Source organism: Scomber scombrus, chromosome 15 (genome assembly GCF_963691925.1).
Source record: "Scomber scombrus chromosome 15, fScoSco1.1, whole genome shotgun sequence".
Lineage (NCBI taxonomy): Eukaryota > Metazoa > Chordata > Actinopteri > Scombriformes > Scombridae > Scomber > Scomber scombrus.
This window is the reverse complement of record NC_084984.1, coordinates 2297165-2314664: the sequence shown is the minus strand read 5'-3', so window position 1 is coordinate 2314664 and position 17500 is coordinate 2297165. Positions and strand designations below refer to the sequence as shown.

General features: G+C 39.8%; 2 protein-coding genes across 3 annotated transcripts in view; both read right to left on the bottom strand.

The window, feature by feature from the left end:
- Positions 1 to 7947, bottom strand: part of fubp3 (far upstream element (FUSE) binding protein 3) — a 32874-nt gene extending 24927 nt beyond the window's left edge. For both annotated transcript variants that reach the window (XM_062434325.1, XM_062434326.1), the window contains exon 1: positions 7827 to 7947. In XM_062434325.1, coding sequence (XP_062290309.1) covers positions 7827 to 7922 — 96 coding nt within the window. In that variant the 5' untranslated portion in view covers positions 7923 to 7947. The remainder of the gene's footprint in view (positions 1 to 7826) is intronic.
- Positions 7948 to 16154: 8207 nt separating this feature from the next.
- Positions 16155 to 17500, bottom strand: part of golga2 (golgin A2) — a 178650-nt gene continuing 177304 nt past the window's right edge. Inside the window, exon 28 of the mRNA XM_062434308.1 lies at positions 16155 to 16173. The gene's annotated coding sequence lies outside the window, so the exon portion shown is untranslated. The remainder of the gene's footprint in view (positions 16174 to 17500) is intronic.

Sequence of the window (17500 nt, the reverse complement as noted above, 5' to 3'; positions counted from 1 at the left end):
GCCAAAACCGGCCCGCCAAGGGATCCAATCTGGCCCACTGGATAAATTTGCAAAGTATGAAAATTGAAAAAAGAAAAGTAATTCTGTTTTTTCCACCCTGACCAGAATACATGTGGTCATATTTAAAACACTGATATATTGAACATTGTGCAAAATATTGTCAATAAGCAACATCTGTTCAAAATAATCTGCAAAATACTGAGACATAATATTGTTGAAATTTCACTAACACATCTCCGGCTTTTCATCTGTTTGTAAATAGATGGTTTATTATAGTGAAGTTATCATTTAAAGGTTATTATTCAATGGTTTTACTCGTCCGGCCCACTTGAGATCAAATTGAGCCGTTTGTGGCCCTTGAACCAAAATGAGTTTGACACCTCTGCTGTAAGGTAACAATAATATAATAATAAGACAACCTTGTTTGAATTGTGAAATGGGTTTGGCTAAAAGAAAATGTTGGTTTGGTCTATACTACTAGGTACTTATACTATATTGACTGGGTTAAATAGAATTGCATTACTAAAAAGAGACTAAAATACAATTTTCATTGACTAAAACTAGACTAAAATAGTCACAGATAATTTTGACTAAAATGCTCAGACTTTTAGTCGACTGAAACTTGACTAGACTAAAGAGTATGAACGTGACTAAAACTAATAAAAACTAAAATGACAGCTTGACACAAAGACTAGACTAAGACTACAATTAAAACAGGCCGCCAAATTACAACACTAGTGCCGGCACACTGCAATATCTCAACGGACTGGATTTGTCAAAAGATAAGACGAAGGTATGATGAATGCCTTCAGCAGGGTAGTTGCTGTTGATCCTGTTTGTAGAGGCAGTAGGCGGGCATGTACTGTAGGTGTGCAAAGGTGGACGGAAGGGAAAAGATAAGGCAGAGCCAAATCACACATTACCATCAGACTTTCATAATGTCACCATGTTCTGCTCGGCACAGATTTAATTGCCTCATTGAGTTGTTTTTAATCTACATAGCTGAACCAAATACGGCTACATATCAGATCAGTATTGTTTGAAATGTTTTGGTACCAACACAATTTTTTAAATAAACTTGATATAAACATGTTTTTCATTTAACAAAAGAAGCCAAAGTTAGAATAAATGTGATGATTACACCAGAGATGGGGGACTCGAGTCTAGTGACTTGACTCGAGTCAGACTTAAGTCGCCAGATTGAGGACTTGTGACTTGCTTGATCAACAGTGAGAAAAGACTTGACTTGACTTGCATGAAATGACTCGACAAGTCATTGCTGTCTTGGTTAATTGGTGAATAATAATAATAATAAAAAATATTTTCGATTGGATGTTTCCTGTTGCATGTGGGCGAACCTGGCAACCAGGCGGGGAGTTCCGGTCCTCTGAAATGATGCCAACACGGAAGTAACTTAAAACTGCATTCTATCAAAAGGCCACCAGGGGGCGACCGTTTTGGTGTCAAAAGGACTTCCGTCTCTATACAAGTCAATGGAGAATTCACCAACTTCTCACTTGATTTCTAACCTCAGTAAACGTTTTCAAAATGTGTTTATGGTCTCAATCGCTAGTTTAAAGCCTTCTTCAATGCAGTATGATGTTCATTTGGGACATTTTGGCCTCCCTGATTTTATATGTGACGATAAAGCAGGGTATGCATTAGGGCGTGGCTACGTCGTGATTGACAGGTTGATTGGTTCACAGGTTCAGGAGGGCGCCTCATGCTCCTCCTGATGCCCATATAAGTAGAATCCGTGGGTTTTTTTTTACCCAGCATGCACCTGAAATTTTCAAGATGGCGCTGCTCAGATCTGAAACTATTCGCTTCCAAGCAGCAGTCCACAAACCAATGGGTGACGTCACAGATGTTACGTCCATTATATATACAGTCTATGCTGGCAACCAGTAATCTCTCTACTACGTGATGCGCCCGCCCATCTTACAGTAGAGCGGCCGGGGTTTGAAAGATGGAAGGTGCTACCAGTTCTGCTGCTGACACAGCCAGTGTTCCCAAAGTTATTACATTTGGATTTAAAGAATATTAAAACTCAACAAAAGAAACGATTCACTGTGTGCAAGATGTGCAGCGCAAACATATCCGACACATCCAGCACCACGTCAAAGTTCATCCGCCATTTCCGACTACACAAAGAAAAGTAAGTAATGTCTCTAGCTAACGTCACATTATTTTTTATCTAACGTTAGCTGGCAGCTAACATCCCATCTTCCCGAGACAAACTACTGTGTTGAGTAATTAGTGTTTGGTACACCTGGTCCTGTAGTCGTTCCTAGTAATTCTGATCCTGCTGGTCCTAGTGAGTATTATAATTATTCTTTAGCCTTATATCCCCTTCCTCTATTTGTTAGCCCTTTTGTGCAAAAGGAGGGCTACATAACACTTAGGCTGCAGTCTCTTAAAGTTTTAAGACGGTTGGCCTCCAGCTTATTATATTTCTATGACTTGACTTGTGACTTGACTTGACTCGACTCTAACAAAAATGACTTGGGACTTGCTTGAGACTTGCATATGTGTGACTTACTCCCATCTCTGGATTAAACATTGGTTTGTCAGCTTGTGATGCTTAACAGTTTTAAAACAGACGCATCTCACTTTGTACCAAACACGTATCGGGGCTGCACTAATTATTATTTTCATTACTGATTATTTTCTCAATTACTCGTTCAGAGGTTTGGTCGAAAACATCTTTGTTTTCTTTTGATTTCTCTGGTTTTTTTGGGTCTATAAAATGTCACACAATAGTGGAACCTGTCAATCACTGTTTCCCAAAGCCCGAGAGTGATGCCTTCAAATATCTTGTTTTGTCCCGAGTAAACAAACCACAACCCAAAGATGTTCAATTTCCAATCATAAAAGGATTAAAGAAAGCAGAACATAGCCACATTTAAGAAGCTGGAACCACTGAATTTTAGTCTAAATGATAAAATAATTGGCAATCGACTGATTTTTGGTCAATCTGCTAATCACTGCAGCTCTACTCGACAACCATCCCATTTTATGTAGGAACAAAAACGTATTATTAAAAAGTTTAGCACATGCTTACTTTTGCAGACTATCTCAAGGGACGTTCTCTATGTCTATTTTAAAAATCAGTCACTTGCCGATCTAAAGTGTTCTGCAGTGATGGACGTTTAAAATCTTCAATTACGCTGCATGAGAGCGCCAACTGAATTTTCCACTCCCTGTTAATCTGCCACCTCTCCTTCCACACAAAAGTATAGCATTTCAGAAAATTGCACTAAATTGACATCTGTGCCTGACTGGAATTTTTTACCCCCCCCCCCCCCCCCCCTCCCCTTATAAAAATATAGTGACTGCAATTAGAGTCTTCCATCACCTTCAGGGATATTATCTACTTCAGAGCCCACCATAGGAAGTGAGAGGCGCGCGATGGACTTAAGGAGGCAGGAAAGGAAGCAGGTGTAGAGACGCTGTAGCTTCGTATGTCACGCAACATGAAAAAGCATTGTAGATGAAGTCAATGCTCAAGTGCTTCAACGCAATGTGAAATCCTTTGTGTTTTCTCTCCTAGTGTTTGACTACAACTGGGTAGATACATGAGAAGTACGCCTGGATATTATATCAGCTGTGTCTACAACGGTACGGGTGTAACTGTGTTTTGACAGTACTTTTGTTGACATGCTGAGTTTCAGTACCCTATATTTTATTCTTTTTAAATCTGAGGCTAGTGTTGATCAAAGTGGGACTGCAACTTGACTTAATGAACACTTATTTCCTTCTTTATTAAATCATAAACACTATTATTCTGATCAATCTGTGCAGGATGTGTGTGTTACCACAGAAGGAGAAGTGGAGATTTTTCTATATTTTTTTTTCTTATTGTCAACATGTCTCATATGCAGAGCCAAACCAACAATGAATTCATCTACTTGGGAGGTCTACAGCGCAGAGAAATAAGATCTCAGGCTTTGGGTACACACACACACACACATACATACACAACACTTTTAAAGTAGGATGAGATTAATTGACAATAAGAAAAATAAAGAAAATCGTCAGCTTTTGTGTCTCTGTTCAAGGCCACCATCCAAACTAAAAATGGTATTTTCACCCCCAAAAACTATCTCCACAGTTTATAAATCTTAAAATGACTGGCTCTGTGTCCGTGTGTGCGGGGAAACCAGAGCTTTTACAAAGTGATGAAGTAAAACGTTGTAAACTGTGACTTTAAAGTTAAGAAGTAACAACTGTAAAATATTGATTTTTATGAGCAAACACAGCAGCTTGTTAATGTCTGCTGGTTCCCATCTGATGTGATTGTATCAATATTTCATACTTTCGTCATCTTTTTAGTTGCTTTCCCACTGAAAAAAAAATCAAAATAAGAAGATTTCAGGTGTCTCAATTTGGGAGATCTTTGCAAAACAACCTGAAAACATAACTGTGGAGTCACACTTTAAAATTAGACCATTGTGGTCTTAGCGTATTGATTAGGTCGTTGTGGGTCACTAACACTTGAATGAAAGTGTTTCTTTGAAGGTATCATGACACTCACCATATTTATATGTGGGTGCATTCAAAGTTACACAAAATGTACCTGTAGACAAGACACGTTAAATTAATGTTGATTTATCCTCTGGAGTCATTTTTTTTAAAGACATGCAAATCTTAAAATCTCTGATTCTGACTCAAATGTGAAGAACTACGTGTTTAACTATTCTTCATATTCACAATAACTTTATTTCTCAGCGGGTCCAAAACAAAAAAAAAGTGTTTCTTAAATTTGGGAGATCTTTGCAAAACAACCTGAAAAAAACAAGACTTTAAAATTAGACGATTGTGGTCTTAGCGTATTGATTAGGTCGTTGTGGGTCACTAAACACTTGAATGAAAGTGTAAATGTAAATCAAGTCTTTACACAAACCTAGCAGATCAAAGCACCTATGACAAATATGTGAAACTCAAATTCTCTCTGTCAGATGCTGATTTATCTGGGCGTACCTCACATACTCAAACATGCACGTGCCTGCACAGACATACAGACATACAGTATGAGGCAGCAGCAGTGGGTCAGCTACAGTCTTCTGGTGGTTTTTGTGGCAAACCGTCAGGTACAAACTGTTCATCCTACAGTAGAAAACCCCTCGATGTTTACTGAGGCCTCTGAGTAAACACCACCATGGACTAGACCGGCCTCCAAGACAGACTCACTTATTGAATGTGATCTTTGCTGAGCTAATATGTTAAGAAATAAAAACCTACAGTCACCTTTAAAGTCTTCAGTATGGACTTAAATGTCTGATTTGTTTAAAGACAAATGGAAATCATGTGATGTGGTCACATGACAAAGGTATGTAAAGTTTATATTTAGAGTCAGAACACGCTGTCCATTGGACGTTATGAAATGACTGTTTTGACAGTGATCTCTATTCATGACTCTGACTCCATGAGGTTTGTGTATTTTATAAGCGATTGTTATTCTATGACATGAAAGTTTAAGTTTGAGGTTATAAAGGGGCACATTTAGCAGCGAGAGGTGGATTTCAATAATTATCCATTAAGAGGCCGACTGCGGTCCAACATCTGGTGAATTAAATGAGTTAATGGACCTTTACAATCACTGTGGTTTAATTTAGTTTGTTCTGATAATTGTTTAAAAAGAGGAAAAAAGCAGAGCAGCTGACATAAAAAAAAAAAAAATGTTGCTACACAATATTTCAGCTTCTGCAGCTTAAAGATTTAAATGTCAGTCAGCGGCTGCTCGGAGCTCGGAGAAGCAGGTGACTGCTATAACTGCATCTGTGGAAACTAACACCACAAACACACACACACTCACAAGTGTAAAGACGCTTTAGAAAACAAGGCCTCCACTTCCCATCTCTCAGAGTAATGCCACAACCAAGTCATATGATTAAAAGCAAAACAATGGTAAGACTTCCCTTTTTTTTTTTTTATCAAGTGGAGAAAAACATTCACGATTTAACATCAGCCGTAAACTAAATGTTGCAGATTATGATTTTGCTTTATCAACATCATGATTCATTGTGACTGTCTGCAATTCATAACAGAGACTTATTCTACTTGCAGTTATTGTTAAGCGGCCGATGATGTGAAATCTTCCTCCTCGGGTGGCAGCTTTTTGTTTTGTGGTGAATCTGATACGTTGTGAACAAGGTGTGGAGAAGAAGAGGAGGAGGGCAGGAGGGTTGATGGGGGACTTTGAAGGTATCATGACACTCGCCATATTTATATGTGGGTGTATTCAAAAGTTAGACAAAATGTACCTTTGATTTATCCTCTGGAGTCATTTTGCTAAGATATGCAAATCTAAAATCACTGATTCTGACTCAAATGTGAATATTTTCTGGTCTTGAGCTTTACTGATGGACATGTTTAACTTTTTCCATATTTTACAATAAACACATTTGCCAATAAAAGAAAATAAAATTCAGTTGCAGCCCTAATTGTTCATTAAACACCTCGAACTCTTCATTAAAAATCATACAAATTATGATTAAAATATGCTGTTGTACACTGTGTACTCACACCTATAATCTGCAAAAGGGAAAAGCAAAACTACGTGTTTAACTATTCTTCATATTCACCATAACTTCATTTCTCAGTTTACAGCGCTAACATGTCACAGCTCCTTCTACAGAGCCACATATATATGTTTTAAACTGACATTTGCTATTTCAAGTTTTACTGCTGAAATCTAGATATATTTTAAACTGATCATAATGTGCATTCATGACTAACTCCTGTATAAAAACCACATAGCTTTTGATTAAAAACATGCATGTGTACACTATGTACTCATGCCTGGTGCTATATAATCTTCACAGGGGAAGCTAAACTATTAGCACAATGACTAAAGTCCAATTTACACACTATTACCTGCAGTCATTTGGGACACTAATCTTCTATTAAAGCTTCCCTACTTACATAAAAAAACACTGTCACTTAAAAAAGGAGGTGAAGCAGCTATAGTTACAGGTTGTGTTAAAATGATATATTTAAAAGTATTTTCCAGGCTGCAATGGAAAAATCCAAGTGTGCTCAACAGGAGGAGTGGAGGGGGCTTATTTGCACAGATGACGTTACATTACATGGCCTAAACTGCTCCAACGCTGCCTGGCAGGACAGATAGTACCACACACACATGCATGCTAGCAGCAAGCTAACATTAGCTCCACTAGCATTTATTATTATTACTAGCAGCGGTTGATATAAACTGGCTTCTCGTTGGGTTAAAGAGGAAATAAAGGGGATTTAAACACCAAGTGCTTCAAGTGAACACGCGTCTACTTCAACTGGAAAAACAACCAGCTTTTTTTTTTTTGTTTTTTCTTTTTTAAATTAAAGCTAACTTCAAAACTAGCAAGCTAACTTTTTTTTCCCCTGACAGCGTGGTTGTTCAGAGTCTGAAACCAACACGTTGGGTTGAGAGACGTCGTGTGTCAAAGCTGCAAGGTATCTAACTTGTGTTGGTGAGTTAGCAAGCTAAGCTAACTGCAACTTCTGTGTACTTGACAACAGGTTGCAGTGTGCCGAGTTAACTTACTAAAGTTGAACAAACTTGGGACATTTATCAGAGGCCTTGGCGTCGTGCGTCAGGCGCGGCTTGTCCGGTCGGTTTGTGCAGTTTAGACACTGATAATTAAAGCGTCTTTAAACTCTAATCTGTCCGCTCAGCTCGGTTATTTAGCCTGCTAGCTGCATGAGGACTGTTTGGTAGTGAGGGGCTCCGAGGTGCTCCGACCCAAAGTCCTGCTGCTCCACATGCAAACCCGCTTTTCGTGGAGCAGAACATCGCGCTGGTCTCGACGTGAGAGCAGTTTTACCTGTCGGACCCGACGTATCGTGTCTGCGAAGTCATCTTTCGTTCCGGGCTGAGCCACCGAGGCCTGTCCCTGAACCAGCTCCGCCATCATCATCATCCGCCTCGGCAGCTGAGAGCCACACTTAAAAAAAAAAAAAAGAAAAAAGATCAGCACACGTGCCAAGCCAAAGCTCCGCGAGCCACATGATCTCGCGAGCTGATCTCAGACCACATGTTACATCTATAGATAGATAGATACTCCTATATATATATAGACAAGAAGAACACCTTCATGACCACAACAAAAGGATATTTATAAAGATCACATCCAAATATAAAACTTACTAAATATAAAACTTACTAAATATAAAATAATTCTACAGGCCGTAAACATTTCAAATAATATGGGACCAATTAAAAAAATAGTTAATGTATGACAGCATGCTGAACTATATGTGTGTGTGTGTATAAATATATATGTATATATATATATATATATATATATATATATATATATATATATATATATATATATATATATATATATACATAGGCTATATATATGTGTGTGTGTATATATGCATATATATATATATATATATATATATATATATATATATATATATATATATATATATATATATATATATATATATATATATGTGTGTGTGTGTATATATATACACATATATATATATGTGTGTATATATATATATATAATCAAATGTTTTTTTTACATTTATAGTCACACGCACACACGTCTACTTCTCTGCAGCAGAGGTCTTCCTTTCCTTTCCCCCGGCGGTCCTCATGACCAGTTTCATCATAGTATTTGAAAGTATTTGCACTTTTACAGATTTACTGACCTTCCTGTTGTATTGTAATGATGCATTTTTATTTAGTTCTTTCTTTAGTTCTTGCCATAATATTTATTAAAACAGCAGAACGGGGCTCGGTGCAAACATTAAGCTTTTAATAGACATACAGTCTGTTACCTGAGAACTACTGCAGGTGATGCCTCATGAAGGTGGTTCACTGTTAGTAATGTGCAAAGCTGTCATTTAAAACATGAAACGTATTTTGGTTTAACACTTTTTTGTTTACTGCATAATTTCTTATGTGTTATTTCATAGTTTTGGTGTCTTTATTATAGTTGTATACACTCACTGAGCACTGTTAGGAACACCTGTGTGATGTAAAGCAACCAATACAACAGCTCTGCCATAAATCCTGCTTTTATGAAATGTATACATTTAACTTTTCATTGTTCATTATTGAGATTGTAACGCAAGGTTTTATTTATATAGTGCATTTCATACACAGTGGCAACTCAATGTGCTTTATATAAAACAAACATTTAACATTGAAAAAAACAAAAACAAAAAAAAACATGGAATTTGAGAAATAAAAATAAAACCCAATCATAGTAAACACATACATGCCAGAACCGGCCCGCCGAGGGGTCCGATCCGGCCCACTGTCCTTCCTTCCTTCTTTCCTTCCATCTTTCCTTCCTTCCTTCCTTCCCTCCTTCCATCTTTCCTTCCTTCCCTCCTTCCATCTTTCCTTCCATCTTTCCTTCCTTCCTTCCTTCCTTCCCTCCTTCCATCTTTCCTTCCTTCCCTCCTTCCATCTTTCCTTCCATCTTTCCTTCCTTCCTTCCTTCCCTCCTTCCATCTTTCCTTCCATCTTTCCTTCCTTCCTTCCTTCCCTCCTTCCATCTTTCCTTTTATCCATCTTTCCTTCCTCCTTCCATCTTTCCTTCCTTCCTTCCTTCCATCTTTCCTTCATTCCTTCCTTCCTTCCAGAACCGGCCCGCTGAGGAGTCCAATCCGGCCCACTGTCCTTCCTGTGTTCTTTTCCTTCTTTCATTCCATCTGTCCGTCCTTCCTTCTTGTCTTCCTCTCTTCTTTTCCTTCCTTCCTTCACTTACTTTCTTCCTTCCATCTGTCCTTTCTCCCTTTCTTCCTTCCATCTTTCTTTCCTGTCTTCTTTTCCTTCCTTCTTGTCTTCTCTTCCTTTCTCCCTTTCTTCCATCTGTCCTTGCTCCCTTACTTTCTTCCTTCCCTCTTTCCTTCCTCCATTTCATCCGTCCCTCCTTCCATCTGTCCTTCCTTCCTTCCTTCTTTCCTTCAATCTGTCCTTCCTTGCTTCCTTCCTTCAATCTGTCCTTCCTCCCTTTCTTCCTTCCATCTTCCCTTCCTCTCTTCTTTTCCTTCCTTCCTTCCTTCCTTCCTTCCTTCCTTCCTTCCTTCCTTCCTTCCTTCCTTCCTTCCTTCCTTCCTTCCTTCATTTTAATGATCCGGCCCACATGAGATCAAATTGTTCTGTATGTGGCCCTTGAATGAAAATGAGTTTGACACCTCTGGTCTAAATCCTTAAGATATTCTATTTAAAATCGATTATCAAAATAACACAAACATGCTCAATGAAACAAAATAAACTGCAAACTTTCAGTTATGCACCAATATCATCATAAGGATGTAATATTTGACTAATGGCACCAATGAAATTCTTCTTTTATCTTTCTGTCTGCAGCCAGCACGGCTTGCCCAAGTACTCTGTGTTCCCCTTAGTCGTTCCCCAATGTGCCTTCATGTGTTCTCCTCTTCATCTTCACATTATCTTTATTTCTGGATTTAGTTGAAATAAAAAGACAGAGCACTAACATACATCTCACAGCTCCCTCTACAGAGCTGCATCAATGTTTTAAGCTGACTTTTGCTATTTATAGTTTTATTGCTGAAATCTTTCTCGTCAAGAATCAAGAAAAATTCTCATCTGACAGAACAAAATGAAAATTGAGGATTATTGTTTTTTTTCTCCCATTGCTGCACATGTGGAAACATCTATTGATGCACATCTGGAAAATGCCAGCAGCCAGACAGAAGAAAGTAAAATTGCTGCAAATTTCCAAACTGTTTATGCAAAACAGTTCCTGCTCCATAAATTGTGTCCAAACCTCAATGAGCGCAGTCGACCAGGAAGGACTGAAATGATGTGTGTGTGGTTCAGAGGATACAACAGACCTCACAAACTGAGTTATTAAAGCTTTTGTGTCCGATTAAGACATTTTTTCAGCATTAAGATCATTTACTTAAAACAAGGAATTTTAGCCCAGAAGAGTCGATACAAAAGCCTGAAGCTTGTAATACATTTGCTAAGATATGAGCTGTTTCTTCACACTTAAGTGACTTTATTTTCCCTCTGAGGCCTTTTATGCAACACGCTCACACAGCTGCTTGAACAGGGATGATTACCGTCGAATTTGAGACAAGCAGATTGGTGTTTCATGGCTGCGCTGTGTCTTACAGACATCCGCACAGATATCAATTTCCCTTCCTCGTCAGCCCCCGGGCATGTTATCACCTCCAAAAAAGGAGAAATTAAGTGGGGAGCCGACGGCTGTTCCCAGACCAGCACCTCTAAATGAAGACCCCCCAAATTTAGCATGAGTGAAGTATGATCCTGGCCCTGCTAACATATTGCTACCATGTGCTGTGCAATGTATTCAAACCTGGAGGTGGCTGGGGAGTGATTTTAGAGCTCTGGTATCAAAGGGTAAGTCAGGTGGTGGTCGTCATATACGGCCGGATCATGCATGCATACGTGAGCGTGGATGCAAGAACATATAGACAGTGATTGCAAATTCAGCTTCCATCTGGTCAAACAGCGAAGGAAGTAAAGGCAGTTAAAGCAGGTGTGGGTCTCTGGAGTCCTGCCAATCAAGCAGAGGGAATTGAGTTAGTGTAGACCAAGTGTGTGTGGAGTTGAGGTTACCGTAGCAGGCTGATCAAGTGTCATAGCCGCAGCTTCCTCCCTGTCATTGTCTTGCAGAGAAAAGACTCTTGTTCCCAGGGTTCACCGTGGTGAAGCTGAGTGCATGCGAGCACAAGTCCAGTAAAGCTTTTCGTCTCTTGAGAATAAAAAAGTACAAGAAATCATCAATGTGTGTCGTGTAATTGATCATTTTCCTTTCAATTAAGTAAAAAATGTGATGTTTTTGTGGTCATGCGAGGGTAATACACGCTCAGCTGGACGACCGGAGCTTTAGAAAAAGGAACATCAATATTGGCACACTTATTCCTTTTAACTACTGAGCTTTTACCTCCTCCTCCTTTCTCCTCCTCAATCTCAAAAGAACAGGCCATATGAAACTGTAATTGCTTTATAATTGCCACAGTCCTGCTACGGGCATAAATTTCCAAAAAGGCAGGATACAAGAAACGGATAGTGTTTCATCCAGAGACCCTCAGAGCAATCCCAGCACAGCTTCCATTCAGAAGCACACTGAATAAAAACTGGTGGCTCAAATGTGTTGATTTAAGACAACTGAATAAAATATACATATTTTAAGTCATTTCTAAAAACCCACTTTTTAATATCACCTATGTTTTTTAACTTTCACTATTTTAGCATAGTTTACCCACGCTCCTATTCAGAGTGGCATACTCTGTCTCACACTAACTATGCATCACGTTCTTGTTTATTTATTGTACTGATGCACTTTATAGTCACATTCATATTTATTCTTTATCTTTGCACTAAATGTTACCTGATTTATATTGTTTGATGTACTGTTGTTGTGTTTTATGAGCCTTGTAAGGTGTCCTTGAGTGCTTTGAAAGGCGCCTTTAAATAAAATGCATTATTATTATTATTCATTATTATTTAGTAATGCTTTTAAATAAAGTGTTAAGTGTCTGATAAACGGGTCTAAAACAGATATTACATGCACGGCTGACTATTTCACTTTTGCACCGATTCAATAAAATACACATAAAAACTTAATAAGTGATCTGAACACCAGGAAACCACAAACCAGAGTAGAAAGAGGATAGGGAAGTCCATTAAATGCAAAAATAAAAATAAAGAGAGCAAGGAATATCCCGGTGGGTGAAAGATAAATCATAAAGGACAAACAAACAACCAAAAACCCCCTTTGACAGGTATTATCCCATCCTGAAAGAGAAGACTGACAGATGAAAAAGATAAACAGACTAGCTTTGCCCAATAATAGGAGACATACACGTCTACCTCCTTGTTTTTACCTCTCTTCCATTTTACTTTGCAGCCTCCTCCTCCTCCTCCTCCTCCTCCTCCTCCTCCTCCTCCTCCTCCTCCTCCTCCTCCTCCTCCTCCTCCTCCACCACCACAAGCCACTTTGCTTTGATTCAGCTCTGTATCTGTATTTTAAATGACTCAATTACATGGGATCCCGCGGTGAAAATTATGGATGTTTTCCACTATTTCTCTCCACTGGGACACCATGACCCCTCCCTGGCTCCAACAACCCCAGCCCACCCCGCACCCCCCCCCCCCTCCTCTTTTCTCCATCCCACTCTCCTGGCCTCTCTCTCTCTCTCCACCTGTCCTATTTTCCTTCCTCTCCCACAGTCGCCCATTTCTCTTTTCTAAACGTTCGCTTTTTGCTGTGCGTTATCTGCGACTGAGAGGAAATAATAGCTAAATGGTCTTGTTTGTGAGCTCTGTGCACAGTGAACTGACAAAAGAGTGTTTTTGCAGGTAATTCTCATGCTGTCACCACTGAAAGGAGTTTTCTTAAGGATGACACGAGGCGCTGTTCAAATCCAAACACCAGGCATGACAGACATGAAAGCATATCAGCAGGCAGAGATGGACAGAGTGTGTGTGTGTGTGTGTGTGTGTGTGTGTGTGTGTGTGTGTGTGTGTGTGTGTGTGTGTGTGTGTTTTTTTTTATTTTATTCATCCAAAGCAAAGCAGTGTTGTGATTCTTTTCAGCACTTTAAACCCACAGCTTACGGAGGGGCGTCTGAGACATTTTAAAAGTGGAATCTATCTTTGATGTACTCTGCTGGGGTTTGAATCTACTTTCAAGATAAAAAAAAAACCTCACCTACTGCTGTGTCACTCATACTCACTGAGGTGCAAAGCGGCTAAAGTAATGCTCAACCAAGGTTGGGAGCGGCTGGATCGGCTTCCACAAGAAGCTCATGAAGCAAAAACATGTCTTTCTCATTTCATGCATATAAAGGAGCAGAGATGTTCTAACGCTGTCCAGCAGACTCTTCGCCATATTGTGACTTTAAGGCTCCAAAACTGAAATTAATGTCATTGTAAGTTTAGCAAAGTGAAGACAGAAAAATCCCTTAACTTCAGCTATAATTTATTATATATATATTTGTGATTTGTGTCGTCCTCCCGGGTCAAATTGACCCCGTCCGTTTTGACTGTTTCCTCCTTTCCTCCCTTCCTTCCTCCCTTCTGTCTGTCCTTCCTCCCTCCTTCTCTCTTTCTTTCCTTCCTCTTTCCTTCCTCCCTTCCTTTCCTTCCTCCCTTCCCTTCCTCCCTCCCTCCCTCCTACCTTCTTTCCTCCCTCCCTCCTTCTCTCTTTCTTTCCTCCCCCTACCTTCCTTTCCTTCCTTCTTCCCCCCCTTCCTTCCTCCCTTCCATCCTTCCTTCTTCTCCCTTCCTTCCTCCTCCCCTCTCTTCCTTCCTTGTTCCTCCCTTCCTTCTTCCTCCCTCCCTCCTACCTTCTTTCCTCCCTCCCTCCTTCTCTCTTTCTTTCCTCCCCCCTACCTTCCTTTCCTTCCTTCTTCCTCCCTCCCTCCCTTCCTTCCTTCTTCCTTCCTTCCTCCCTACTATCCTTCCTTCTTCCTCCCTCCTTTCCTTCAATCCTCCCTTCCTTCCTCCCTTCCTTCCTCCCTCCCTCCCTTCCTTCCTTCTTCCTTCCTTCCTCCCTTCCTTCCTCAATCCTCCCTTCCTTCCTCCCTTCCTTCCTCTATCCTCCCTTCCTTCCTCCCTTCCATCCTTGACTCGAGGACAACAGGAGGGTTAAACACCCAACCCCAACCAGCCCTGCATATACCCTGCGGTGTCATTCAGGCCCCACCAGATAAAAACCCCCAAACCAACACTGCATTACCATCCATCACAACACACACGCCATAACAACCAAATAACCAGCGCCATTAAACATTAGATCATCTGAGGGATTCACTGAGAGTGATGCAATCAAAGCTACCAGGGTAGCTGTGTTCAACCCGATAGGCCCCTCATCCATTCACCAGCTCTCTAAGCAACAGATCGAAGAACATAAAGGGTGTGTGCCAGCGAACAAATCCCCACCAGTAGAACCCCTGGGAGGAGGGGAGGGGAGATGGGAGAGGCACAAGCAAAAGTCCCCTTGCAAAAAGAAAGAGATAAATCTATTGATTTGTGATCAACCTGCTGCATTACTACTGCTGCTGCCCGAGGGTATCTATCTGGGAAGTGGAGGAGGAGGTTGTAGTGGTGGAGGTGAAGCTTTGAAGAGGCTGACAGAAAGTATGTTTTTATTCCAGCTTCAAAGATATTAGAGACATGGGTGAAAGGGCTTTCAGTAAAGTTGGAACATCTCACTTTGATTGATCGTGTACAGGTTGGCTCCTGACAAGAGGAACAGGTTGTTTAATGCCGGGCTCAACAGGTTCAAGGAGTCTCTCTACAGACAAAAACACAGAGACTCACTGCTGACTCCAAAAGTCCAGTGAGTCTGCTAAAAAAGACTTTATCTTTCATGAGAGTGTGTGAGACAAGAATGAATAATTAAAAAAACAAGGTGAAATTATTGCTCTATAATGAATTGATTCTCTGAGTTGTCATGAATGTCCGAAGTTAATAAAATGATCCAACTAGCTACTCTCCAATCTCAGCACTATTTAACACATTATATCTTGTTTGTTTAGTTATAATAAGTTGAGTTTTTCTCATCTAACTCTTTTCTCATCTAAGCAAATAGCTAAGTTTATTTCCCAAAATGTCAAAAGTGTTCCTATTAAAGATGGAAAATGCCAATAATTTAGTAAATCCTCCACCAACATATCAAAGATTGCAGCTAATAGAGCAATTATAACAGGGTAAGTGAATCCAGTATTGACAAAGTTTATTGATTCTTATTAGTCCCCACGGAGCCTGCAGACTCCAGTCTGGTCTGTGTTAGTAGTTGAGCTACAGATTGTGTAACAGGAGACAGGAAAGTCTTCACACTCATTAACCCTTTTAGACGAGCAACATTGAGCAGCAGGCAAAATATTTCTATTTTTTCATCAATATTTCATCGCCGGCTCAGGCCAAACAAAGCCAGAGGCTCTGACCGTAATGGTCCCATCTGTCTACAGAGCTAAGGACATCAGCGTATGGGTGTCCTTTGACTCCAGAAAATAGGCTTCGACATCAATGAAAACACAGCGAGCCCACACACACACACACACACACACACACCCACACACACACACACACACACACACACACACACACACACACACACACACACACACACACACACACACACACACACACACACACACACACACACACACACACACACACACGCACACACACACACACTCAAAGGATCCATGGATTTTAGCCTGGAAGGCAAAGTGTATCCTGCTTTATTTTGATGGTTCCTCACAGATGGTCTCTTGATGTTCTGAAGGAGATCAAGTTTCCAGTCTATGAATGAAGTGAACATGTCGGCTATTAGGACGAGTCAACACTGTTACAAGCACATCAGTGGCATTTAATACCAGAGAAGTGAGCAAGAGAATTAATAAAAAAAGATTTAAAAAAGACAAATGCCGGACATTTCAACTCATGTCTGCTCAGCATCCCTTAAATAATCTCAGCTATCAGGTTCAGACCGATATGAGACGCAGGTGATCTGATTCATAAGATTTCCACTAATCCATAAACCAGTGAAATGTATGAATATAAATAATACATTAACAGTATTAGCCTGATACCCCGGTCTGTAAATCCTTTATTGTGTCTTAGCAGTGAGTGAGTGACCTCATCATCTTAGCCAAGCCCATTAGCTTCCTGCACAAACCTCTGGGGACCGGTCCATTAACCCCTTACCTGCTAAGTAAAGCAGCATTAAGTGAAAGGTTCTGGCTACGGCAAACGGAACCGGGGCGTTAATTTACCGAGAAGACGGAAAGGATTCTGTGCCAGTAGTAGTTTGTTCTATTGGTAGTGAATGGGTTTCTCCTTGCAGACCACTAACCGTACATTTTTACCTTCACTTTGGGCATTGTGGTGACATTTTTACATCATTTGTTGTTTAAAATTGTTTGTTGTTGTGGTTCTGATTGGACCACAACCTTTAAATAACAGTAACCAAGTGGTTTTTGTGCCTGAACCAAAACCATGGAAAGGATCGGTGTATCACCTGCAAGCAAAAACATTCCTCCATTTTGAAATAAGGATCAATGACGTATAAGGATTTACAACAACTCAATGTTAGAATAATAAAAACATGCATATCTAATGCAGTAGTTCAAACATTCAGAATGTTGTGTACCTGAAAATTCATATTATAAATGTGAAAGTGATTTTAGTGGGTTTATCAAGATTAATTGGCACTGGCCTTAAAAAAAGTCATGTGGTGCGACCATGATTCATCTTGAAATAAATTAATTTACTTAACACGCTTCACATCTTTTTACAAGTTTTCAGTAATATAAAGTGTTTGGAAACAAAGTATTTGCATTTTTTTTTTTTGTAAATGATGATCTTTTATTTATATAAGATATTTCAAGATGAATCATGGTCGCACCACATGACTTTTTTTTTTAAGGCCAGAGCCAATTAATCTTGATAAACCCACTAAAATCACTTTCACATTTATAATATGAATTTTCAGGTACACAACATTCTGAATGTTTGAAC